At 43.8% G+C, this 27,571-nt stretch overlaps 1 protein-coding gene across 1 annotated transcript; it reads right to left on the reverse strand.

Moving 5' to 3' along the window:
- Positions 1 to 27,473, reverse strand: tsr1 (TSR1 ribosome maturation factor; the record flags this gene model as incomplete). Its single annotated transcript, XM_084319231.1, has 15 exons — positions 1 to 682; positions 1,243 to 1,317; positions 1,817 to 1,957; positions 2,559 to 2,675; positions 8,545 to 8,677; positions 10,827 to 10,937; positions 11,044 to 11,206; positions 12,096 to 12,319; positions 16,662 to 16,858; positions 23,324 to 23,468; positions 24,112 to 24,560; positions 25,136 to 25,270; positions 25,903 to 26,131; positions 26,525 to 26,628; positions 27,350 to 27,473. 15 exons carry the CDS (start codon positions 27,471 to 27,473, stop codon positions 501 to 503), a joined length of 2,529 nt encoding a protein of 842 aa, XP_084175357.1. The 3' UTR covers positions 1 to 500.
- Between the last annotated feature and the right edge of the window lie 98 nt (positions 27,474 to 27,571).

Raw genomic sequence — 27,571 nt, forward strand, 5'->3', positions numbered from 1 at the left:
AAACACTTTTTTTTATTTAAAACACACGACAAATGAGTGAAGATGCCATGCGCGCGCGCGCCGTGACCGAGGAAGTCCATTTAGAATTAGAATTTGGAATTAGCCCGGATCACTCTGAAACTATACAATATTCACCACGGGATAATTACTCTTTTTTTACATGTTGGACGAGAGATAGTGACCGTCAAATGAGCCATAGTATTGTCCCCATAGCTATAATATAGAATATAGATATAGCTCTGCGAACATGGCGACGCACAGTGAAAATGCCTATCTTTTTAGCGTGGCCCATTGACTACAGGGACGAGGATAATAGCTGGCGCTGAATGAGGCTCTCATCCACATTCATTCATTTTCTCCCGCCGCTCTCTCTCTCCCACGATCTCAGAATACCGAAGGTGTGTCGCGGTGGTCTCTATCGGACCGTGTGGACGAGCAGGAAGCCACTCGTGTGCCCCGTCTGAGTAGCTTGCGTTGTTGTTCCAGTCGTCCCCACGTCCCTAGTCGTCCATGTCAAAGTCTTCGGGTATCTCGATCGGCGCCCTCTTGAACCAGCGCAGCGGCTGGGGTACGTGGGGGTCGTACGTCCAGCGAGGGAAGACCCTCTTGTACAGATTCATCAGGATGGTGTCTTGAGAGCGCATCTGGTTATCAAAGAAGCACTTCATGTGGCCGTGTGTTCCTGTGGAAACACAACACCACGCGCCTCGTCAGGGATTTTCATCCACAGGCGCAGTTTCGAAACCAAACATACAAACTTCGAAAGAATCTTAAAGGGGAACTATCTTATAAATGGCCTTTATCAGTGTTTACCATTGTTTCTTAGCTATGTGGACTTATATTAATAGGATCTATGTCTCCAATTCTCATATTGGCGCATTCTTCCAATTCTCCTCTCACAATATTCACCCTCACTGAACTGAGTCATCTGAAAATGTGCATATCTGTGATGTCAGAGATTTCTCAGCTGCATAATAATGTGGCAGTTGATGTGGCAGTTGGCACCAGGCCACACAGTGGTTGGAGCCCAGCCTCAAAACGGCTTAATCTTGAGGTAGAAAAATGCGGTTTTTGAGTACTTGATTAGAAATACAAAACAATGATTTTTTTATTTATTTATTTTAAACCTAGGTGTTCCATAGACTCACAGGAATTGTGTAAAAGTGCCCAAATAGTGAAAGAAATAGTAAAATTGTTCCCCTTTAAAAGAAAAATGAGCCTGGGGCTTTTAAGTGTTCTCACCTAAAGCCTCCTTGATGTGACCTCTGCGACCCCACTTGGTACGCAGCTCGACGGGCTTGAACCAATTGATGTCATCTGTCGTAGAGGGAGAAAGGAACGGGAACAGGGCAGACTTGATGAAAACCGCGGGCAGGTAGAACACGTCGACTTATTATAATGCGATGCAATGGTATGAAAACGTGATGACATTATGTGGGGCGACAGTGGCTCGGGAGGTAGAGCAGTCGTCTGGTGATCCCAAATGCTTTACAATTCACCCACTCACTCACTCACACACACACCGAAGGTGGAGGCAATCATGCAAGGTGCCAACCTGCTCATCAGGAGCGATCAGGGGTTAAGTGACTTGCTCAAGGGACACTTCAACACACTGCCCCGAGAGGAGTGGGAATCGAACCTGGAACGTTCCGATTACCAGACGACTCTGAGCCACTGTCGCCCCCGAATGTGTGAGTGAATGGGTCAAACGTGAGGAGGAACAAATAACTGTAAAGCGCTTTGGATAAAAGCTGCTATATAGAACGCACACCATTCACCATTCATGTGAACACTGCGAACGCGCGGCCCCACTCACCCCTGTTGAAGAACATGTAGCGCACGACGGCGGAGCGGCGGTTGATCTTGAACGGGTGTCCGCTGAGCACCAGCCGCTTCAGCACCACGCGGCGCGGGTCGCAGCTCAGCAGGCTGCCGGTGGCCACCAGGTCCTGCATGCCTGGAGGGGGGGGGGGGGACGACACAGGCACACAGAGGGTCCGGCTCAGGCACGGAGCCAAACACTTAACCCCTTCACTGCCACGCGAGAATGTGTTAACCCTTTCACTGCCATGCGAGAACGTGTTAACCGTTTCACAACCACACTACTACAGAGGGTTAACCCTTTCACTGCCACGCGAGAACGTGTTAACCCTTTCACTGCCACGCGAGAACGTGTTAACCCTTTCACAACCACACTACAGAAGGTTAACCCTATCACAACCACACGAGAAAGTGTTAACCCTTTCACAACCACACTACTACAGAAGGTTAACCCTTTCACAACCACACGAGAAAGTGTTAACCCGCTCACAACCACACTACTACAGGTTAACCCTTTCACTACCACACTACAGAAGGTTAACCCTTTCACTACCACAGGAGAAAGTGTTAACCCTTTCACAACCACACTACTACAGAAGGTTAACCCTTTCACAACCACACGAGAAAGTGTTAACCCTTTCACAACCACACTACAGAAGGTTAAAACCCTTTCACTACCACACTACAGACGGTTAAGATGGACTGAGGTTTGAACACACGGCACACTCTTCCTTTACCGTCGTCTCTCTGCTTGAAGATCAGCACCCCGGCGGTGGGGAAGGTGATGGGGGCGTACACAGAGACCACGGTGGGCGTGTCCGGCTCCAGGAAGCGCTCCAGCTTGTGCTTGTCCGCTGGAGGTGGAGCAAAAAGAACGCGTCGATGACGACTTGTAACGCTAAAACACGCCTCACACCTACAGAACTCAAAGAGCAAGCAAATTATGATTTTGACTACATTGTGAAATAATTTATCATCATTATCGTGAATCACTAAGTCCACACGAAACCTCTGATGGTTCAAAAACAGTGGTCTGTTGAAAAAGACACATCAAAACAAACCGAATCTGATGTAAAAAAAAAAGTGTATTCACTGCTTCACAAAGTATCCACAATGAAATAAACATGAGCCAAAAGACCGGTCGTCAAGACTAACTTCTTCTTCCGTTTTCTGTTCTGAATGATTTTTTTATATTTTGTCTGGTATCACCCTATTGGTGCAAAGAATGATATTTGTCATTGTAAATGTCAAGTTGCTTCAAACCTCTTAACTCATTGGACGCCACTCACGAATAAAGTCGGGTTAACTCGCCAACGCTTGAGCGCCAAACCCGAGAAAAGTCGGGTTTTCTATCGTTATTTCTTTTATTCGATATTCCCATTCATAATCCATCGAGGGAGCCTGTGTTATCATTGGGAATGAGTCTGAGATCTCAAACGTCCAATACCGCCGCCTGCCACCGGTATTGCACATCCTTTGATGGGTGGGGTTTTCCTTGTCGGGCAGGACAAGCATTTATAACGCATGGATTGAGGAGAATCAAGCACTCCCGGTTCATGTTCTTTGGTGGATTATGTTGGCAACACGATCGACATCAATACTTGGAATGGCGATCAGATAATTGGAATATTCTTTTTAGAGTACATCCTAGTCAAGGTAAGGGCTATATGGTATCAATCTTGCGTTGATCCAAGAATTCCTTCACTGCGATCCGAGCGCATGTGTGTAATGTGTGTGTGTGTAACATATTCCGTTGGTGACGATCAAAGCATAGAAAAACGACATAATACCGATAATATAGCGTTGATTTCGAAATAGTAGCGTATACAGGCGAGAAACGGCACGGTTTTTAGTGAAATACACGTATTGCTGCATAGCGTCGTTTTCTGGGATTAGACAGGATTACTCAAACTATACTCATATTCACCACGGTATAAAACGGGAATGTATGGATGGGAAAAAAAATCTTTTTCACAAATTTAACGATATATACTCGATGTCAAATGGGCAATAGTATTATATCCATAGCTATGATATATAATATATTCAGATTCAGACAACTTTATTGATCCCGCGTGGGGCAATTCATATTTGCAGCTTCACCAACAAGCAACAAAGACAAACAACAAAACATCTCAACGACAGCACGGCAATAAAAAGAGAAACACTCCATGTGATACAATCCAGCAATAAAAGTAAAAGTAAAAACAAACAGACAACCAAGTGCAAAAGGCTACTTAAAATGACTACTGTCTGTGTTTAAAAGTCTGATAGCCGAGGGGACAAAAGATTTGGCGTAGCGGTTGGTCCTACTTGGTGGGACGTCATAACGGCATAGTTTGAGCCCTGCAAACACCGCCACGTATTCCTATACTTAAAGCGGTGGCCTTCTTACCACACAGTACACAGCGCCCTCTGGCGTTGATTGAGTTAATGCTACAGAACTCAGAAAGCAAGCAAATTATGACGTTGACTACATTTAGAAGTGGATTTACACACAATGCCGTGTTTAGGCTGGTCTGGGAGCTGCGGTCCTACCCAGGGTTCCCACAGACATTGCACAATGAAATTCAAGGACTTTCAAGTACTTTCCTAAGCACTATTTCTCATTTTAACACTTCCAGCGCCAACAGCAGAGGGCGCTGTGACCCTTTAGTGCCAGTGCTTTATCCAATGTAGGATATGACTTATTTGCGAGTGCTTAGAATATATCTTAAAATTATGGCTATGGGTCTAATACACCCGTCGCTTATCAATGAGTTGCTTGCAGTCAACATGTACAAAACGGATTGTTTTTTCATCTGTACATTTCCGTTTTATACCGTTTTGAATACGAGTATAGTTTTGGCGATTTCTAGTAATTCCAGAGAAAGACGCGATAATAGCCCTTTAGTGGAATACACAAAACACGTCGTCATTTTTCAGCTGATTTATGAATCGTTTTCAAATAAACGCTAGATTATCAATAGTATATGTGTCCTCACGCACGATACAGAAGCGGGCTGAAAAATCGCTTATCTGTGCCTTGGTCGGAGCCAACGGCACACACACACACGTTGTGATCGCTGTGAAAGAAACATCTGATTAACCCAAAACTGGTAACATAGAGTCCTTACCTCACATCTGATGTCCTGCAAAAAGATTAATCAAATTCCTGATCGCCATTCCAAATATTGATCGCGTTTATTGATCCAACGTTATATATCCAAAACACATAATCCACGCTGCTCAGAGTGTCCCCAGTCCAGGGTTCGAAATTAACGGGGGCTTGGGGCATAATGCCCTTGAAAATGGACAAAATGCCCTCGAAAATCAGTTAAGGGGGGCACAAAATGCCCCAGACAGTTTACTAATTATATATATATATTTATCCGGTAATGACGCGTCTGTGTATCGTACGGTTCAGATGACGCGCAAATAAAAGAAATTCATTTGGCGGAGGTGAGCACTGGCTGAGCCAGGTGCTAGTCAGTTTGTGTACAAATGGCAAGCACAATCTAAATCAATCTTCATTACGACTTTAAAAACATAGCCATTAACATTACATACATACACACATCTTGCCATAGCGTTAGCAGTTTGTACAACACAACGCACGTTTTAACTATAGAATCAGCCCGCGAGGTAATACAGTCAACGAAATGTTACCATAGCTACTAGCTAGCAGAGGAGAACATGGGAGTCTGAGAGGCAGGGTGTTTAAAGACAATGATAGGCGTTTATTCAACATCCAAGAAGGCTAACATACAACTGTGTTTTACTAACTCCAACCGGGACTATTGCCGCTTTCCCACTGCATGCCATCACCTCCTAACGTTACCGGAGCTACCGGAGCTGATAATAACATTGCCTGAGCTGAAGGTGCGTGACACTAAAATGTCCGTGGGGACCCGGCGCCAACCCATAGATAGTTCCAACTCACCGAATTACGTAATCCACCACAGTTGCACTCAATATTTAAATAATGTTAGTCTAAATAAATGTAGACAGATACATAATAATTTCAAGCAGAACACGAATCTTTCCATTAAAAACTGACAATCAGGGAATTTAAACATAGTTGACATTGTTTTTTTGTGTTTATATTAAAGAAAGGAAAGTCTAGTGCTGGCTGAGCATATTGTTTGTTTGCACTAAGTTAATACTACAAATGTAGCCTATATTTTTCAGTCAGTTCGGTCTTTGTGTGCCAAACATTATTTAAGGCTGTAAACACTGTAAACTTTTTTATTTTTTTTTAATAAATGAGAAGCATGTTTAGATTTGAGTGTTACATTTTCTTTTATAAAAATGTACGTATATCGAACCGAACTGAAAACCGTGACCCCAAAACCGTGATACGAACCGAACCGTCCATTTTGTGAACCGTCCCACCCCTACCGTTTATCATAAAAATTCAGTGCCCCCGAAATACAAAAAAAAGCCCCCGAAAATCAATTAAGGGGGGCAAAAAAAGCCCTTGAAAAAAATTTCTAACCCTGCCCCAGTCCATCTGTTATAACGATACTGCATGCCCGAGAAGGAAAACCTGGACCCGACTTTTTCTTTTGATGCACAACCCCAGCCAGAGGGATTCCAATGATGTGCAATACCATCCGGGAGAAGATAGGCGGCGGTATTTGCCCTTTGCGAGCTCAGACCCATTCCCAATGATAACGTCAGGCTAGATGGATGAAAAATGAATGGATATAGCGAATCAAAGAAATATTGATTAAAACCAGAGATTTCTCGGGTTTGGCGCCCAGAGCATGGCGAGTTAACCCGACTTATCTCGGGTTTGGTCTCGAATGGGTTAAAAGGATACAATTCACTTTTAAATGCATTTTTTTTTTATGGCTTAAAACCAGTTTCCGACAATTAGTTACACTTTAAATAAAAAATTTCTTGATTCAGAAAAATTGTATCATGGATGAACAAAACTTTCAATGCAAACATCAATATAAATAACGTAGTGTTTTCATCTCTTCATATCAATCGGCATCACATCAATATAAATAACGTAGTGTTTTCATCTCAGATATTAACGTAACGCGCTATTCATATCAATCGGCATCACATCAATATAAATAACGTAGTGTTTTCATCTCTTCATATCAATCGGCATCACATCAATATAAATAACGTAGTGTTTTCATCTCAGATATTAACGTAGCGCACTATTCATATCAATCGGCATCACATCAATATAAATAACGTAGTGTTTTCATCTCTTCATATGAATCGGCATCACATCAATTGATATGAAGAGATGAAAACACTACGTTATTTATATTGATGTGATGCCGATTGATATGAAGAGATGAAAACACTACGTTATTTATATTGATGTGATGCCGATTGATATGAAGAGATGAAAACACTACGTTATTTATATTGATGTTATGCCGATTGATATGAATAGCGCGTTACGTTAACACTTTGAGGACCGTTCGTCGCAGTCTAATATGGTGCTGGAGGACAGAGGTTTGTCAACAAACCGATGTGTATTTGTATAGCTATATCTATACTTTATAGTATTGCTATCTGTCCATTCTCATTGTCACTTGAGTGCATAAACCGTCACTTCATAATGGCTTAAAGAAAAATAAAATCCATCGGTTGGTTGTCATTTTATAGCGTCGTGAATATAAGCTTTATCGCAGTTTTCGTCTCATATATTTCGTCTCATATATTATTGGGAAGCTAGATATGAGGCTAAAGGCTACTAACGTTATATCGAACGGCATTTCTGTTGTATATATTCGAATGAAATAAAACAAAATGCTTATCATCCGGACTATTCCAGAGCATCTATGGATGAAATGGGGGCGGCGGGAGACGCCGATTAGTATTATTGATTAGCAATAGAGTGTCCGTGCAAGTAGCCACATTCACTGATCGATTGCTTGCGTTCAGCCCATGTGATAGCCGGCAGCATTTCGCCCTTATCGATCGGCATCTGGTAGTTCGATATGTCCATTGGCCGATCATAAATCCCATTATTCCAGGCTGAAATCTGCTAATCGAAACGTGAACAACGGTGCAGGCCCTTCGTTTGGGATCAGGCTAATATGAAACGCCCATAGACAGTAAAAGAATTTTTTCCCCCATTCGCCCTCAATGATACTGCAGTGGAGCGATGGCGCCCCTAAGAGGATCTGGCCGGTATTGCATGTTGCCGAAATCACAGATGCGGGTAGATCTGCAGAGTCGATGGGGGATGTTGATACGGTGATTAATATGGAATAAAACAATAACAACTTGCCACGAGTTAACTCGTGGCTCTGGTCCTCAACGCATGGCACCAAAACCCGAGTTAACTCGTGGTTGGGCGGCAAAGTGTTAATATCTGAGATGAAAACACTACGTTATTTATATTGATGTGATGCCGATTGATATGAAGAGATGAAAACACTACGTTATTTATATTGATGTGATGCCGATTGATATGAAGAGATTAAAACACGACGTTATTTATATTGATGTGATGCCGATTGATATGAATAGCGCGTTACAATAAGTTATGTATATTGATGTGATGTCAATTGATATGAAAACAATACGAGGAAATGGGCGAGGAGTTGCATTGTGGAACTGAAAGCTAGGCGCAACGCGATTGGGCACAGAGAGGCCAATCAGGGCGCGCAAACCGAACGCGGAAGGACAACTGCCTTGGGTAAAGTATTCACGCGGCCCGGTCCTACCTGAGGTGTGCTGGGAGAACATGGGTGAGGCCCTGCCTACCTGAGGTGTGCTGGGAGAACATGGGTGAGGCCCGGAACCTCCTGAAGCCACAGTGGAACACCAGCTCCTCTTTGGACTTGATGGGCTCCGTGTTGCCGGGGTGTCTCCTCACCGACAGGTGCATGACGGACATCTGTACACGTGAGGCGGAGGAGACAGACGTTTTAATGTAGCAACATTAAGGTCAGAACAAACCAATCCAACATCGAAGAACTACCATAGACAAAAGGCTCCTATTGTCTCCCGTCACCTGTACTCAGGGCAGACACATTTCACACTCCTCACAGCGCTCTGACTACACCTCCAACAGCGACAATTAAATAACTCCACACCAGCAGGTGGCGGTAGTCTGTATCATCAAGGAGGAAAAACGGGGGCGGCCGGGTAGCGCAGCGGACTAAGCGTCTGTCTACCACCACAGAGCCAGTGGGATCGAAATCCGGCTGTGGTGCCTCCGGCTTGGCCGACCGTCCATACTAACACAATTGGCAGTGTCAGTGGGTGGGAAGCCGGCGTGGGTGGGTCCTAGTTGTTGTAAACAGCAACTCCTACAGTTCGGTCTGGGCGCCTGCACAGCAAGGGAAGGATCTGGGAGAGGTAGTGTGACCTTCCACACGTTACACTCTCCCAGTGAGAGTCCGCGCTGCCAGGTGAAAAGAAGCGGTGGGCTGGGTACACATGTTTCAAGTTTCTTTAATAGTTGTCATACAGAAGTACAGAATACTTTCATACAAAATGCTTCTTACTGTTACGCTCCAGAGACTGTGCTAGACAAGATAGTATCAAATAACATAGTATAGCATGTAATTTAGAAGTAGAAAATGAGGTCACAGTGTTCAGTATAGACATATGTACAATGTTCGAAGCAGAATAGACGTAACTGAGTTACCATATAATATACAATACTATGCAGTGTACTAATGTACAATACTATATAGTGCAAAGCAGAAATGGGATGAGGTACAATTTAGGTACAATTTACAGTAAGGTGTACGAGTTGTAGTGCAATCCTTCATCAATAAATATAAAGTGTTGTACAATATAAATGTGTCGGAAGAAGCATGTGATAGTCTCCGCCCTCCCGGACCGACGGTAGGGGGTAGAGTGCGCAACGACCAGGAAGAGGATTGGGAATTGGCATAACGACTAACATTGGGATGGGAGAAAAACGGAAAAAATAAGGAGGAATGAGATAACGGAAGACCACATAATGTAAACAAGCCATTGCTACCATTACACACTCTCGCTCAGCACAGACGGTATCCTCTCTGAGGATATGCCTAGCTAGGGCTGGGCGATATAACGATAACGATAAATATCGCGATATATTTTAATAATAGATATCGAATATCGAAATGAAAAAGAAATCGAAAAATCGTTTTTTTTTTTTTTTTACCTGCAACAGGGCAGTTTTAAAACCAGAGACAGTGGACAGACTTGTCTTTCTTGCCTGCAACTTAAAGTAATGGCTTTGCTTGTCCAAATGACAATACTGACCAAATTCAGATTTCTTTTTCTCTTGTCCATTTATTTTGTTTGCTTTCTAATTTAAAATACATTTTGAAACCGTCTGTACACAGTAGGCTATGTGTGCTAGCAGAACTAGACTCCAGTCACGAGTCAGTGCACATGTGCGGTGGTTTGTCCACCAAAAAAGCGCCAAAAGATCGAAAATAAACTAGCAGAGCCAGAACTGTTCAACTCCTCTGGAGCCACAGCCAGCAGAGAAGCCGGTTTACTTTAGCTTTTAAACCAGCTGCAGCCTGAGAACTGGAGTGTGAGGGGATGCAACACTAAAGATGGCAGCAATGACAAAGAATTGCTGCAAAATAAACATACACCTGTTGTTTAAAAAAAAAAAAAAATCATTTTTTTTTTATTCGATAATTATCGATATCGAGAAATAAAATAAAATTATCATATCGTTATCGCGATATGATTTTTTTTCCATATCGCCCAGCCCTATGCCTAGCACATTGCGTTTGCAGCGGTCTGAGAAAGTGAAATAAACAAGTGTTGTAGCAAGCCTTCCGTGACTTCAGCCAATCAGAGTGATCTCTCTTCCCCCCGCCCCCGATCACTCCACGCCGATTCGACATGCCAAAATCCTCCGAAGTTAGCCAACGTAGCCGACGTTCGGGCTACGTTCGACCACCAACACTCCCGACCCTATCAGACGTTCCAGTGTGTATCCCCCCCCCTCTTTAACACCAATTAAATAATCCTATAAATAATCCATTATGAATTCAGACACCAAGCGTCCGTCCACGTCAAAACCGTACCTTCTGTTCGTGGGGCAAGAGGGACACGAGCACCAGAGGGCTGCCTGCCTTCACGCTCTCCATCACAGAGGCAGGAACGTCCAGGATGTGGAGGGTCACGTACCAGCCCACCTTCAGAGAGGAAGCGAGGGCAGGGTTAGTAAAGGGGCCACAGACAGGACAGGATCAAACGATGATGAACGCCGTCACACGTCACACGGACACTTCTCTCTCGTACCATGGCCCCCTCCTCCTCCTCCTGCGCGGCCTCGGCCAGGATGCGGCGGCGGGTGCGGTCGAAGCTCTTGAACTGGAAGATGCGCGAGTAGTCGAGTGGCAGATTCTCCATGGGGTCCCAGGGCGAGGAACGGAAACTCTTCAGACCCCTGTAGCGCTGGAACCTGGGGGGGGAGGAGGAGAGTTACGGGAGCGTCAAGGTGGCGCTGCAATGAACCGATCGCGGGACACCGTGAATATTTCAACGGTGGAAGGAAGCTGTTGAGGTTGGGAGAAGGGATGTGTAGGGATGTACATTTTGTGAATCGGTTAGTGATACATTAGGGACCGTCTTACTAAAAGGAATAAATAAAGCATCTATAAGCTAAGGCTGAGCCTGAATGTTCGTTCGTTACGTTAACATTCTAAATCAAAATTAGAATTTAAAATGTTTAATAAAAAAAAAAAGATTTTTATATATATTTTTTTATGCGTCTATTCATTCTGTTTAAACCAATGGGTTTTTTCTTCACAGATTAGGCTACACTAATATTATAGTATTAAAAAAACTGCTAAGTTATATTCATTAAAGAAAGTTGATTTAATAAAAAAGAAAGACAAATTTAATCAGATTAATCACTTTATTCAAATTGAGGATTTAGTTTGAGGATATTTATAATTTTTTTTTTTAAATTAAAGAAATTGAAATTTCTTTTTTTATTAAAAAAAGAATCATTAAAAACAAAGGTTCGAACGTTCGTTCGAAAAACCCTGACGAAGTTCGAATCCCAAAAACAGGCTTGGGGGACAGCCTTATTATAAGCACACAGCTGTTTTAACTAGCTCATTATCCTTATGACAAAGATATCTGTAAAGAAATAGAAGAAAAGGGGCTTTTTCTCATTTAAAATGGGCAGACTTATCCCTTACTAGATACTGTGTCATGAGCTCACAGGAAGTTGAAAGACAGAGATCAGTGAGCTCGCTGGCAGCGTCCTCGTCGACTAGAACCAGGGGGGGGGCGGGGCTAAACGGCACGCCACTACATTCGTACGCAATCGAAGACCGCCGTACCTGGCTTTAGCCGATCTGTCGAGCGGCGTGTCCACCTCGTCGGGGAACATGACATTGGCTCGAGCTTCGCGATAGCGCTTCAGACCCTCTCCCTCCTCAGCCTCGTCCAACTGCTCGTCGTAGCGCTGGTCTGCTCCAACTCGCTCTGTGGGGCATACCTCTTCTTCTTCCTCATCCTCCTCCTCCTCCTCCTCTTCCTCAGAGTCACAGCCTGAACCAGCGTCCTGAGCACAGAGGACACACAGGATAGTTTGTCAAGTCTGCTCTTCAATTAACTACTGTACCCCCAAATGTGGCTTATTGAGGGCCTGTATGGTACGAGGGAACACCACTGGATTTCAGCATTGAGAGGAGGGGGGGCGGGGGTGTAAATTGTATGCAGTGGGTGGTATCACCACCTCCCATAGCCAGGAACACAAGCCAGCAATAATGTGTCCCGCACCCTGACCTGTACTGCTCCATAGAGAAGGTGATTGGGGACAATAATATTCTGGTGAACAGGTTACAATTTTGTAGCTTGGAACTTTTTGAAATATTACTATGAATAAATATTACTATAAAATATAATGTCTCAGCTTGGCGCCACAGCGCATGGCAGCATGTTGTAGCAGCTCCAAAACTTCCGTCTTTCTCTACTATTTATTGTATTTATTGTTTTTCTCGCAACTTTCTTTCCTTATTTTGATTGATTCAGCAATGTAAGTGCTTGTACGTTGCTCTTCTTTGTTTGGTATTGTTTGCACATTGCTATTGTAAATAACATGTAGCCAGATGGACTTTAGCTTTTTCAGTTAAGACTAATCTAGTTATTGCAAAGTGAGCCGTTTACAAGAGAACTCCCATTTGCTACCTTTAACACTATGATCGCCGTGAGTTTACACGTCATTCCTAGCCATGCTCATTCTGCCGAAGACGCCGTAACTCGTCTTTGATGTCAATATTTCAAAAATCTGTCATCGAAATCATATTTCCTTTCCGGAGCCCTGAGACACACTGCAAAGCTCCACTAAACTCTCTAGCGGTTCAAGAGCGCCATCTGGTGGCCGATCGGCAGATCGCCAACCGGAAATTAACCTTTGAACCGGTAGTGCTCATCCATATGTGGTCCGGGCACTCGCTATCGTTAGAGAGACTCCGTCTTGATACAGTGAACATCGATCGGTGCAAATAACTCGAAAAAACAACATGATTTGGACGTATATACTATTATACAACCTGGAAATGGATCGGGCATTTCTACATCCCATAATAGAAAAAATTCTGTTCCACGCTCATCTGCCAGCGGCGCGAGGAAGCCACGGTAAGATTCAGCGTTATATTCTAACGTGTTCGATATAAACTGCTATGATGAACATACGACCCACTCTGGATGAATCATCTAACGCTGCCCACGGAATTATAAACGATCCCCCGCCCATCCGGTCATCATCAGATGATACGTAGAAACTTCTAGAAGCACATCCAGTTGAATTTTTTTATCTCGCACAGATTCCTACCAAACTGTATTTGATCATCAATATAATGCATTTAGGGCTATAAATCACGTTCTGAAGAAAGCTGCAGAAAACGATAAAATACTTATACTTTAGACCATATTTTAGTATGAATATGTGAATGAAAAAGTTTAACGTTGCTACACCCTGAACAATACATATAGGACATTGAATGGGCCATAATAATGGCAATGTAGCAATAGAATTTAAAAAGTTATAGCCCTGCAAAGAAGGGGAACTTCTCCATGTTAAATAGGGCTGGCGAGGGATGGTAAATTATGAATTTAACCCCGGCGATCAAAGTGTTAATAACAATATCTGCTGCAAGGCTGGTCTATGCGGGTGGGGGGGAAATAAATGTTTCCATCATAAAATTGTCCTTTTTTTTTTGACCTAATTAACTAGTCTGTTGTCAGTAATTTATCAGTGACTTCAAATATTCAAAGAGATAGGGGCCTAGTCTTGTAAGTAGAGACTGGAAGAAGCACCTTTGATTACACTGTTTACTTGCTCGTATTCAGAGTTAATTATACTGTTTACACTGCTTATTTTTATCTTTATTATAGTTTTATTGCCTATATTTATGTCTTCTACTATTACCATGCCCCTAGCCCCCACCCCCGCATGCTGCTATGACGCCCACATTTCTTATCTTGAGCAAGATGATCGTCTCCTGTGGAAAATATGAAGACCTGGCTAGTTTTTATATTTACATAAACTATTAGATGTTTTGATTATTTAATGTCCATTCAAGAAAAGAATATTCGAGAGGTATTTTCAGGTATAAAAATCTAAGTAAAGAACCTAACCAAACCCTCAAACAAAGCGTGTCCCTGCAATTTACATTATATCTATGTCTGCACTTTTATTTAGTCTTTTATACATTTTAGTGTCAGAAATCCGAATCAATAAGAAATCTATTACAATCTTTTTTACCGTAAATATATTTTAATGACAGAAATCTATTAGAGATTTTCCAGGAGGTTTTAATATAAATTCTCTGATCATTTTATGCCCATGACTATGTCTATTTTGTCTAATTGTGAAGTACTTTGGGCTGCAATTCTTGTATGAAAGGTGCTATACATTATATTTACTATTATTAATATTATTATTACCATTATGGACACATAAAGAAAACGTGTTTCTTGTTAAGGTTTGTATTTTGTGCGTCCTGTATGCAACATGCATGTCCTTTACCAGTCACATGCCTGTTTAAGTGATGAACCGTACTACTTGTGGTTCTTAGAGATTTTAGAGACGTTTTATACTCGCGCTACAAGTCTTTGGCCTGTCGCTACAAAACTATCAACCTCTTTAGCACCAGTGCTATCTGCAAAAGAAGTTAACGTACAGCCCTGTAGGGTTTTTAAATCGACATCTCAGATATGCAAGCAGTCTATTGCTATACGGCGGTTTCAACAATGCTGTGAGTGACGTGGTGTTGATTTCCAGTGAGGACATCGCCTCCCATTACCCGCCGTTAGTCCACGTTACAAAGACGGCGTCTTCACATTATGGTTTCTAGCTTTGGAAGATAGTTGTTTATGTTCAAAGATGCTGATTGGGCTATGCTAGGCTACGAGAATGATTTATGCAAATTATTAAATTGAATGGCATTTCCATAAATGGTCTAGCAACTACAGTTTTCAGAGATTCGTTATATAGATGTTTATAAATACAATTTCCAGTAATTGGCCAATGTGTTTGTATAGGGAAGTGACCAGGGTTGGGTACCGATCTCTGTGATTTTAACGGTACCAGAGTACCGAATTACGAGTACCAATTCACGCTAGATCAATCGGTACCAAATTTCGGTACCTTTACATGTTTAAGAGTGTAATGTTACTAGACAAGAGGGAGCCTTTTCCACAAATATATATATATTACCGTCCCGTCTCTTGGGTCTTTGGAAAGACCAGATGAGGTCAGCGGAGTTTGATGATAGGGATGGCCAGATAATGATTATATTTAAAACATAATGTTGTCATTTAAAAATATATAGATGGTCATGCGATTTATTTTGTGTGGTGTGTGTTACCACAATAAATAACCAAATGTTATTTTGGACTTGGATTAAAAAATTTATTATTACAGAGAGAGTTAAGTACCGAAAAAAGGTACCGCCGGCCGGGTACAGATACCGAATTCCAGGAACTGGTACCGGTTCAAATGTGAACTGTACCCAACCCTAGAAGTGATTCATACAAGAAGCCATACAGAAGGTGCTCGCTGGGCAGGCGAATTACAGCAAGAGTCAGATACACAAGGAGGGAATCCGCACAGCGTGCGGCGCGTTCAGAACCCATGGAACAATCCCTGCCGCAGGAATAATAATAATCACTATCATCCGAAATACCAGTTCGCCCATTGTTCACCGACGTATTCCTGTGCGCTAAAAAGCCTGACATCACATCAAATACATGCTAATAACGATCCAAGATCATAATAAACCATTCACACATGAAGAACCCCGCCCCCCACCACCACCACCACCACCACCCCAGTCTTTCAAGCAGCGCTGTTATAAATACATGGCCGTTCCCCTCCCCTTGTCCAGACAGGAAGCCCTGTTCACAGCACAGGAAGACGGGAGGGCTTCTCCCGGGACCCCTGCTCCAAACACTCATTGTTGTGGTGAGTAGCCTGGCACTGTAGGCCAGGGGACAGACACTGAGAAAACAAACAGTGCCTCCCGGCAGCAAGGTGCACCGCCGGTGGGTCACGTATGCACTGTTCCCCGACACGCCGCCCCCTCCCACCCACCCCGGAACCCGGCGCCTCCAGACTCCGTGCCTTCTTCTCCGGTAATATATATAACCCGTATTCACTCACTCACTTTGCTTCCTCGTCGTCGTGACACATCTCCGACCCTGCCCTGTGGCGGGTCCCACAGTTGCCATGACGACCGCCGGCCATATAGGTAAACCACATTGAACCCGATCGCCCTGGACCGGGAACGAGAGAGACGCGACGACCCGGCACATAATAGGTTGTTTGTTTCTATATACGTCGGCACATCACGCGTCAGACGGAGACGTCGTTATGCGGCTTTCCCAGAATAGGTGCCCACCTGTGAAGCGCCCTCCATCTCGTCATCGTCCTCGCCGGCCATGGGCACGTCCATCACTCCGACATCATCGTCACAGCTGTCCTCGTCCTCGCTGTTCTCGTCCTCGCTGTTCTCCTCGCCATCGTCCACAATCCACGTGGCCTGGTAGTCCGACATTCCCTTGGGAACTTTGATGATGCGCTTGGTTTTTCTGGCCTCTGCCATGCAGGAAGAAAACAAAGACGTTTTAAGGACACTTTAATATTATATATTTAATTTTTTTATATCCATTTATTCTTATAAATTTGCAATACCCCTTACCTATTTTTTTTTTTTTTTTGTGCATTTTGTACATTTTAGCTTTGTGTATTGTATATATTTGAATAGTGTTTGGTCTTTTATTCTTTAAATGGTAAATGGCTGCTTTTTTATATAGCGCTTTTATCCAAAGCGCTTTACAACAAAGTTACCCATTCACTCACACACCGACGGCGGAGGCAACCATGCAAGGTGCCAACCTGCTCATCGGGAGCAATTAGGGGTTAAGTGTCTTGCTCAAGGACACATCGACATGCTGCCCGGGAGGAGCGGGAATCGAACCGGGAACCTCCGGATTGCCAGACGACTGCTTTCCCCCCTGAGCCACTGTCTGAAGCACAACCTCAGGAGGGTCGTACAGAACCAAGCATTTCACTATAATGTACCAATATGTGACAAATAAAACAAACTTGAAACTTCTCACATATAGACCCTTTAGTTCAGTCAGAATAGTAATAGACAAGCAAACCATACTTAAAAATGTTATAAAAAAAGAAAGCCATGCAAATATTAAAGGTCCAATGCATTATAAATGGCCTTTTCCTGTGTTTATCATTGTTTCCTAGCAATGGGGGATTATATCAATGTGGTCTGTAGGCTTGAGCGGTATGACGGTATTACGGTATACCAGGGTATTTAGAAATCCCGACGGTATTGAAAATCAATACAGTCAAAATCACAGATGAGTTTCAGTATAATTACACTGAAACAGAGTTTTGACAGTGGTTGGTTGTAGTGCACACACACGCCAGCAGAGGGCGAGACCAGTCCTCACTAGTGGAGCGAGTGGATCACAACGGTGTTCACGTTTTACGGTAATGTTGCGACAGTGCTGTGAAAATACAGTCAAGCGCTATGGTAACAAGAGTTGATGTTAGGGCTGGGCGATATGGAAAAAAATCATATCGCGATAACGATATGATAATGTTATCATATTTCTCGATATCGATAATTATCGAAATTGTTATAAGTATAAAAAAAAATAAAAAAATGTAAACTTAAATTTTTTTTTTTTTTTTTTTTTTTTTTAAACAACATATGTATGTTTATTTTGCAGCAATTCTTTGTCGTTGCCGCCATCTTTAGTGTTACATCCCCTCACACTCCAGTTCTCAGGCTGCAGCTGGTTTAAAAGCGAAAGTAAACCGGCTTCTCTGCTGGCTGTGGCTCCAGGGGAGTTGAACAGTTCTGGCTCTGCTAGTTTATTTTCTATCTTTTGGCGCTTTTTTGGTGGACAAACCACCGCACATGTGCACCGTGACTGGAGTCTAGTTCTGCTAGCACACATAGCCTACTGTGTACAGACGCAGGGATTAAAGCAAAAAAATATCTCCTGACTGAACGTAATTTTTTTTGAATCCCCAGTGTTTCCCACAGGATTCAGGCCCTGTCCACACGAGAGTTTGGATTTAATATGACCAAAGTTTGAAAAAATAAAACTCCGTCCACACGGTGAACACAGGTGGACAACCGTGTATAACTGCGTACTCACGGCAGAGCTGGAACCCAGCAACCGATACATTTAGTACAATGTAATACAATGCCAAAGCAGTAGGCGGCGATGTTGTTCAGACATGAAGGCCATTTCAACCAATCAGAAAAGACTGAACGCTCACTAAACTTCCTGTTGGGTCGCGATCTGCCATTAATTAACTGAAGAAGAAGAAGTAACGTTACCGATATGAAATGGATGTAAACGTTATTTAACAGATTGCAGAATGGGTACAATACAATACGGCTCAATACAAACAATTGTTAAGGGGATGCAGTCTGGACTGGGTTCCTTATAAGTTATAACAATAACTTGACAACACATGAGTTTAGTTTAGCTGCAGCTACATGTTTACTCTGAGCGTCAACAGACATCAGTCGATCACAACACTCTTCAACACAGACGATACGTTTTGAACAAAAGTTTGTTACAATCATTTTCATATAACGCTACTTGGGACAGCTCTGCTGTAAACACTGGTGTAGTTGGCTCTGCTCTAATCTCTCTACCCCGCGGTCTGCCGTGAACATGGGGAATAATTGCGACAGCTCTGCTGTAAACACTGGGAATAACCTCGGTTGCTATGCCCACACGCAACTGCAAAACCGCACAACTCCACCCTGGCCACCGGTTTCAAAAGACCGCGGTTGCAGTGTAGCAAATCCCCGGTTGTGTGTGGCCGAACAGTGCAACTGCGCACATACAATCACGGTTACATTAAACCCAGCGTTCGTGTGGACGGGGCCTTAGTGAGACTGGTGGTGGGTGAACCTCTGCCCCTCCAGAGGGGTCCGGGGGCATGCCCCCTCGGATTTTTACGTTTTAAAGTTAAATGCATCAATCTGGTGCACTTTGAGAGCAAAATTAAGAGGCTAGATCTATGATGATCTTTGTGCTCAAAACACAAAATCGACTAGACACTAGAGCATACATTTGAGCCATCAAAGAAATTAAGCAAAAGTGGTTGCCTGTGTTGAACTAGTTTATTTTTTAGAAGAAAAAAAATAGACTGGATTACTATTACGACTACTACCAGTGCCAATACTACTGAAACATCCCTATTGGCAAACTTTATATATAAAAAAAATAAAAATAAAAAAAGTAAAAAAAATACCCTTTTTTTTTTAATTTCAATTAAAATATTATATACATATAATCAAATAGACGGAAATCCGTCTCAAGACGGAACGCTTTAATGCCTGACAGACGGTTTCAAACTGTATTTTAAATTAGAAAGCAAACAAAATAAATGGACAAGAGAAAAATAAATCTCAATTTGGTCAGTATTGTCATTTGGACAAGCAAAGCCATTACTTTAAGTTGCAGGCAAGAAAGACAAGTCTGTCCACTGTCTCTGGTTTTAAAACTGCCCTGTTGCAGGTCACAAAAAAAAAAAAAAAAAAAAATAGATTTTTTTTTTATTTCGATATTAGATATAGATTATTAAAATATATTGCGATATTTATCGTTATCGTTATATCGCCCAGCCCTAGTTGATGTGTGTGTTGTTGTGGAACAAGCAAATAAACGGTAAAACGTTACGTCGCAGTCCGGTGCGTTTTTGAATACACAATACTAACGTTACTAGTACTACGGTGCTGCAGGCTAACTGGCTACCATTCTGAGAGCTAACGATAGTAGCACTAGATGCTGCGGGCTAACTGGCTATTCTGAGAGCTAACTGTTGTGTATGTGGATCACAACAACGTGTTCACGTTTTACGGTAATGTTGCTCATTCTGAGAGCTAACGATAGTAGCACCGTGATTTGTCAGGGTTGCCCCCGTCGTGCATTTTGCTCCGGCACTAGGGGTGTAACGGTACACAAAATCCACGGTTCGGTACGTACCTCGGTTTTGAAGTCACGGTTCGGTATTTTTTCGGTACAGTGGGGGGGGGGGGGGGGGGGGGGGGGGGGGGGGGGGGGGGGGGTGGCGATACCAGTGCATACATTAAAAAAAAAATATTATATAAATTATACCTTTTTTTTTTATACAGCTACTGTTTTATATATACTGTTTTTTAGTAATAACTAGAAAGTAATGGTATTTATTCAACAAGAGGTGATTGATTATGATACTAATACAAATCTATACACCGAGTATGAGGCTGCAGCACTGCAGATATACCCTACTCCAACGATCCACACGGACATTACACGGTGTTGCACTCGTTACCAAGTGGCTCTGCAGATATACCCTACTGAGTCTACAAGGCTCCGTTGGAGAGGATCTGTTGTGATTTTTGCACAATAAATATTAAACATTCTCTTTTGAGACTCCGCCTCAGACTCTTATCATTTGGCACTAAAAGCTAAACATTGTCACCGATATGGCTGTCCGCAACATGTCATTAATTGTGTACGCGAGGTGGTTCAGTGACGACGCTAACGTGAGCTAGGTTAGCTAGCATGGAGCTACCGGCAGATGGAAAGACTGTAACTTTACTGGTGAAAATGTGATTTACGTTGGAATACTCCTTTGCCAACTTGCTGTACTTTGCTTGCAGGTCTGCAGCCATTATTGCTGGATTATGAATAGTCCCAACTTTAGCCAAGGTAACGTTAAGCTAAAACTAGCTCTTCAGCTAATGCTAACACCAGCAAGCGAACCCATCAGAGCTCCCCGTCACACTGCTCTGTTGGGAGGATGGCATTTAAGAAAGTATCTGCTGTTAAAATGACAAACAGCATTGACACTTTAATTCACGGTCGGTTAAACACACGTTTGTTTTATAATGCTCACAGCAGACCGCAGTGTTGTTGATAAATTACGTGGGGCCGGGGGGATTTAAGTTCCGCAAAAAAAAGGTTCCGCACCGTTGCAATCGTACGGTGCACAGCCCGTACTGTACCGGAGGACCACATTGACGCGGTACAGTACGTATCTGCGTACCGTTACACCCCTGTCCGGCACTGAATAAGTTAAGTGCGCGAGAGGGCGCTAGAGCGCCACCGCTTTAATCAATGGGAGGACTGGGAGATTTGCGAGTGCTTAAAATATATCCATGGGTCTAATACACTCGTTGATTATCAGTGAGTTGCTTGCAGTCAACATGTACAAAACGGATTGTTTTTTCATCGGTACATTTCCGTTTGATACCGTTTTGAATACGAGTAGTTTGTGATTTCTAGTAATTCCAGAGAAAGACGCGATAATAGCCCTTTAGTGGAATACACAAAACACAATGACATTTTTCGGCTGATTATCGAATCTTCCTGAAATCAACGCTAGATTAGGGCTGGGCGATATGGCCAAAAACGTTATCGCGATATTATAAAATTATTTTCATATAACTCGATATCGATAATTATCGTCGATATAATGTCTTGTCAAGTTTAATTAACTTCTTATGCCCGGCGCCGATGGACGGGCTATTAATAGACTTGTTTTGCTGCTGCGAATGTCTCGAGTTGATGTCGTCATCAGTCCGCGCATGTTAGCAGTTAGCCAGAGCAAGCCGTGTATCCCATGACAATGTACTAAATATGACCCTAAAATACTCCGTTTCACCCCAATACATTGCAACGACGTCCACGGTATACCCCACACTACTATAACCGTGCCCTCAGAATTCACGCCACACACCCACTCGGCACGTAAACTATAAAATAGCGTCGTGCAAGCTAATTATCCAAGCCAGCCTTGTTTCCAATGCACTCAATATAACCCTAAAATACTCTGTTCCGCCCCAATACATTGCAACGACGTCCACCGTATACCCCACACTACTATAACCGTGCCCTCAGAATTCACGCCACACACCCACTCGGCACGTAAACTATAAAATAGCGCTGTGCAAGCTAATTATCCTAGCCAGCCTTGTTTACTACTTGAGTGCTACCTCTCTACCCAGAGGTGCAGCGCGGGTCTCCTTCCGCTATCGGCCATCTCCTTCACTGATTGGTTGTTAGTGCGTGTGCTCATATCCAAGCTTGGAAAATCGATATATCGAAACTTTGCGACCACGTTTCATGTTTATTTTGAGGAAATAATTTATCGCGATAGTTATCGTTATTGTTTTATCGCCCAGCCCTACGCTAGATCATCATTGTCCTTCCTTGTGCATACATGAAATGGTCCTCGTAGCGTGGCGTGGCGCCCCCCCCCCCCCCCCCCCCCCCCCCCCCCCCCCCTGCACCCAATGGAAAACAGCCACACATACACACACAGATACAGCATCGATCGGGGTAGAAATACATATCAGATCAACGATCAAATTTATATATAATGTTCTTACCTTGTATCTGATGTAATGCAAAAGAAATAATCCAATTATCGAATCGTCATTTGAAGTACTGGGCGCGGAGGTCCGTGCCACTTTCAACAGCCTCACAGATATATCGTTGAAATCAGGTTACCTCGTCTGATTATTTAAACCACGCCTGCACGGCTTGGATCGTCCCAGAAAAAGAACTATACCATTCTCAACTCTCGCAATACCAGCCGGAAGGCGTAGGGGGCGGTATTTGCCCTTTTGAGAGCTCAGACCCATTCCCAACGATAACATCAGGCTGGATGGATGAAAATGAATGGATATCGCTTAACGATTAAAACCAACTATACTTGTGATTGGCGCTCAAGCGATGGCGAGTTAACCCGACTATCATCGTGACTGGCGTTGAATGAGTTAAGAGTCAACAGCAGTGATTATTATCGTCTTGTATTTATAGTGCGTCTTACCCTAACCTGCCACAATCACAAATCACAAATTATTTATCAAATAAGCTTAATTCATACGAGATTATTTTCTTTGACCAGAGTTGTGTTTTCAAATCAAACAAACCATGTCAGGGTTCACTTGCCCAATACCACTTTTCTCTGGCAGATCAGAGAGCAGTATAACAGCTCAGATCAGATAACAGCTCAGATCACCTTCGGCCTCCAGCAGCTCTGTTTCTGTGGGCCAGGTCTGCTCTCCGGCCATGGGGTCCACCTCAGCCTCCGTCTGCAGGAGCTCCCTGCGGGACGGGTCCGCCTTCATCAGCACCCGCATTGGAGCCTCGTCCTCCGCACCGTCCTGTGGAGCCCAGGAGATAAAGCATCACCAGGGGAGCAGGGAATACTGTGCCATGACTCAGTGCACATCATGTTACTGTAACGTGTATATCTGTCATCAGTATCAGCATAATATCCACAGAAGTCTCTGGGATGTATGATATTCACGAGCCGGACAATGATAGTTGTGTGAATTGATATAGCGCTAACGTCCACTGGTAGTTCAAGTTTCTTTAACTTAGTAGTGTCTGGTAGTAACTGGTAGTGTCCAGTAACAAAAGTTGTTTTATATTTACAAATCTATAAATAAATTAATCAATTAAATCGTCAAAACAGTTTTGTCTTGAGAAATCTGTACTTGTATCTGTATTATTATTCTTTTAAGTACTGATTTTATTGTTTGTCCACCACAGTGTTTTACTCATTTGACTCTTTTATTGTGTGTCCATTATGTCTATTTTAACGTATGTCAAGTCAACTGATGAGAGCTATTGGATACCTGCATTTCCCCAAGGGGATCAATAAAGTATCTATCCATCTATCTGGTAAATACATTTTTGTAGGTAGACAACCCAAATGTCATGCATTGGTCCGTCTTACCTTCTGTGAAATGTGACAGAAAAGACTAAAACAAAAACCATTTATCCCCGTCCAAATAGACCCACCATGTCGGCGACCTCTCCTGCCTTGACAGGCTTCGCCGGCCTGGGCGTCGTGAAGACGAGCGGCAGGGGGTCACGCGGAGCGTCGATCTGGCTGAGCTGGAAGTCTCCGTGGCCCGTGATGTGCACCAGCCGGTCCACCTGCAGGGGGCAGCCGCGGACGTACCCCGAGACGCAGAGCGTCCCCGAGCCGGTGGGCTTGGCGGCCTCCTCCGGGCCGCTGGGCGTGAAGGTGACGTGTTGGCCCAGGAGGTGGGAGCGTCTGGAGCGGAAGCCCAGCTTCCTCTGCCTCTGTCCGCCCAGGTGGCGGAGCAGCAGCGTGGCGTCCTGCTCCGAGTCCAGGGGGAAGAGGCGAGCGCCGGGGAAGCGGACCTCGGTGACCTTCGACAGCGCTCGCCTGGAGTCCACCCGCTTCTTCATCACCAGGTCGGACACGCCCTGGCACACCAGCGCTGGAGACGAGGAGGGTTTTGATTAAAAACTCAAATGAAATTTTTTATATAAGAGTCTTATATATTATTATCTTATTTAATCCTACCCTTTTCTACTACTCAGTGATCGTGAATATGCATCAGTCTAAATACATATATACATATGAACTGAATGAGGTGTCCAAACATTTGACTGTACATGCATACACATAAATGCACTATTCCGCATACATTTAAATAATCTAGCCCTTCCTCATCCCTGTATCTCGTGAAAACCATGTGCTTATAGCTATTTTTAAACTGGTTCATGTTTGGACACTGCCTTAGCTCCACATTCAGACTGTCCCACAGTTTCACAATACAAAGACATGTCATTGCAATACACAAAGAGTTTTTAAATGTAACTCCCCCCTCCTCTATTAAAAGAATATTTCCTGGTAGTAGATCACTTTTTGCTTTATACATTATTTGCACTACCGATGAACAATGCGTCATCCAACATCAACCCATCCAAGTCACAGTGACCTCTCTGTCTCTCTCTCTCAATGAAGGGAGGTGTGAAGGGAGGCCCACACTGTGTTCACGTCGACACTCACCGTGGCTGGTTAGGCCCTGTGCAAAGAGACAGGACAGGCAGTATTCTCCATAGGCGTCCCATCCGTCATCGGAGTCCAGCACAAACACTAGGCTGTCTGCAATCTTCGCCACGTCCAGCAGGGAGTGTATGTCAGCTGCACAAAGAGAGAGGATGTGAAAGGTCTTGCGGTCTACACAGCATCAACGCCGGTGATATCGCACACAGCTATTACACAACCTGTGTGCACAGGGTCGGTGTGGAGTCTGAGTGCAGAGTCGTGCACTTCCAAAATGTTGTAACGAGGCACACGCCGGACCGCAAAGACTGCGGTGCGATGATTGTCGTTGCGCTATGGTGACAGAACATGTGACCGAGCGCACGGTCCGCACTGTAAGGATCGCACAGACGTATGAAACACATTTAAGTGACGGAAATAGATCAAAATAAAAACCGTTGGGAGAGAGAATGTATTAGCCTAAAAGCTGCCAACACATGATCAGTGCCCAGTGCTTTGCTGATCACAAGGTAGGGCACAGGAACCAACCCCAAAACCGAGGTACGTACCGAACCGTGGCTTCTGTGTACCATTACACCCCTACTCAAGAATATTTATTATGATCATCATGAATACTGCCGCGAGGAGCAAAATATGTACTTAATAGGTTTCCAGGAAATAAAACATGCATCGTGAAATAAATGGACCGCTAGCCCCCCCTGGCACATTTATATTAAGACAAATGAACTATTAATCATAATGCAGCAGCCGTGTCACCTCGCTGAACTTACCCGTGTCTGGTCGCAGGAAGGTGAACCTCTGTTTGAAGCGTGGAATGATCATTCCAAAGCTGTCGCCGACTCCGCTCACGCACTGTTCCTGGCGCACTAGACCGCCGGCGCCCTCCCCCCTTAGCAGCTTGGTGACGGCGCCGGCGTCGACCGCGCCGTGGAGAGACACCACGGCCACCAGGTGAGGGGGACCGTCGCGGCTGCCCAGCCGTCGCTTCTCCGTCAGGACCTGGAACGGAAAACGTACGGGGTTAAAGGAACGTGTCGACATTATGGGGGAAAACGGTGGCCAATCAGAGAGCGTCAGTCAGTGCCAATCAGAGAGCGTCTGCCAGAAATGCGGCTAGGTTTAGAAATAACGCTCCCAATACGGACACTTCTCCCAGAGTTTTAAGCTAGGCTAGTGGTCCGTTTCCATTCATTTGTGCTAAGCTAGGCTAGCAGGCAGGCATATAGCTCTCTAACTGAACACACAGAGGAAATTGGTATCCATCGACTCTGGAGAAGGTGGTAAAGCACGTTTCCCATAATGTCTGCGTGTTCTTTTAACTCCTCCGTGTCAGTCGATGAGATCACAGAGGTCTAAGGAGCTTAATTCCATCAACTATGTGGAAACACTTACGATGTCCTTCTTATTCCGGCGTAGCTGCGTGGCTCTGTGTCTCCTGTCCATCTTCCTCTGATCCTTCCTCTGTTTTTTGGTAAGTGCCGTCACAGACACTCTACCTGTGGGCGAGCCATCACAGGGATTCCATCACTACACCCATTTGAGAACGAATCCATTCCATAGAATTTTTCTCATGTACAGTCGTGTTTCCATACATATAAAACACTCTAGATTAATAATAAATTAATATAGGTAGAGAAACATTATACGTATACAATTTTCTCAAGCTAATTGTAGTCATTCATTCATTGTAAGCATTGTCGTCATCACATTTTCTTTACCGAGTTCAAATTTAAATATCTACTTTAACAGAATCACAACAACCTTGAAGTTACTTTCAGAATTCCTATGCAATACACCAGTAAACCTTTTAGGCAACATGACAGCATACATGGCAGCCTACTAATAGCCTACCTGTCAACGGGAATTGCGACACAGACTAAATATGGACCTTTGACGTCATGCCAGCTCTAGTTTGACGTCATGCAATAACAATGACAGTACGATCGGTACAGATGTTCCTCGTGTTACAGCAGCAAGGACGTTAGAAGTCACTGCCCGACAGGATACTTAAAAGTAGACTCAGTAGACGCCCGTTGCAATCTAAACAATTACAGAAGTGACGGCAGCACAGCGATGAACTTTAGCTATTTGTGCCCTCGGAAAAATGGACACGCGTGTCTGCAGAGAGGCGATGCGATGGGCATTGGTCATCATACCTTTGAGATCTACAACAAGCTAGTATTGTTGGATCTCCGCCTCGAACTAGAAAATACTTACCCTTGTTCTCTCTCTCGACTTCACCTTTCGTCCGATGCTTGCCGTGTTTGTGACCTTTGTTTTTCTGTTTGAAAACGCCGGCTCTATGAGCCTGTTGTTCCTCCTCCGCCGCCATCTTCACCATGTGTGGAAAGAAAAGGCTATTTCCTGGTTTTTCTTCTTCTTCTAATACATTTCCGGCAATATGGGCGCTTTCCAGTGTTCAATTCGTATTTCGTTTTT

This window comes from Notolepis coatsorum (assembly GCF_963971535.1).
Source record: "Notolepis coatsorum genome assembly, chromosome: 1".
In the NCBI taxonomy this organism is placed as follows: Eukaryota; Metazoa; Chordata; class Actinopteri; order Aulopiformes; family Paralepididae; genus Notolepis; species Notolepis coatsorum.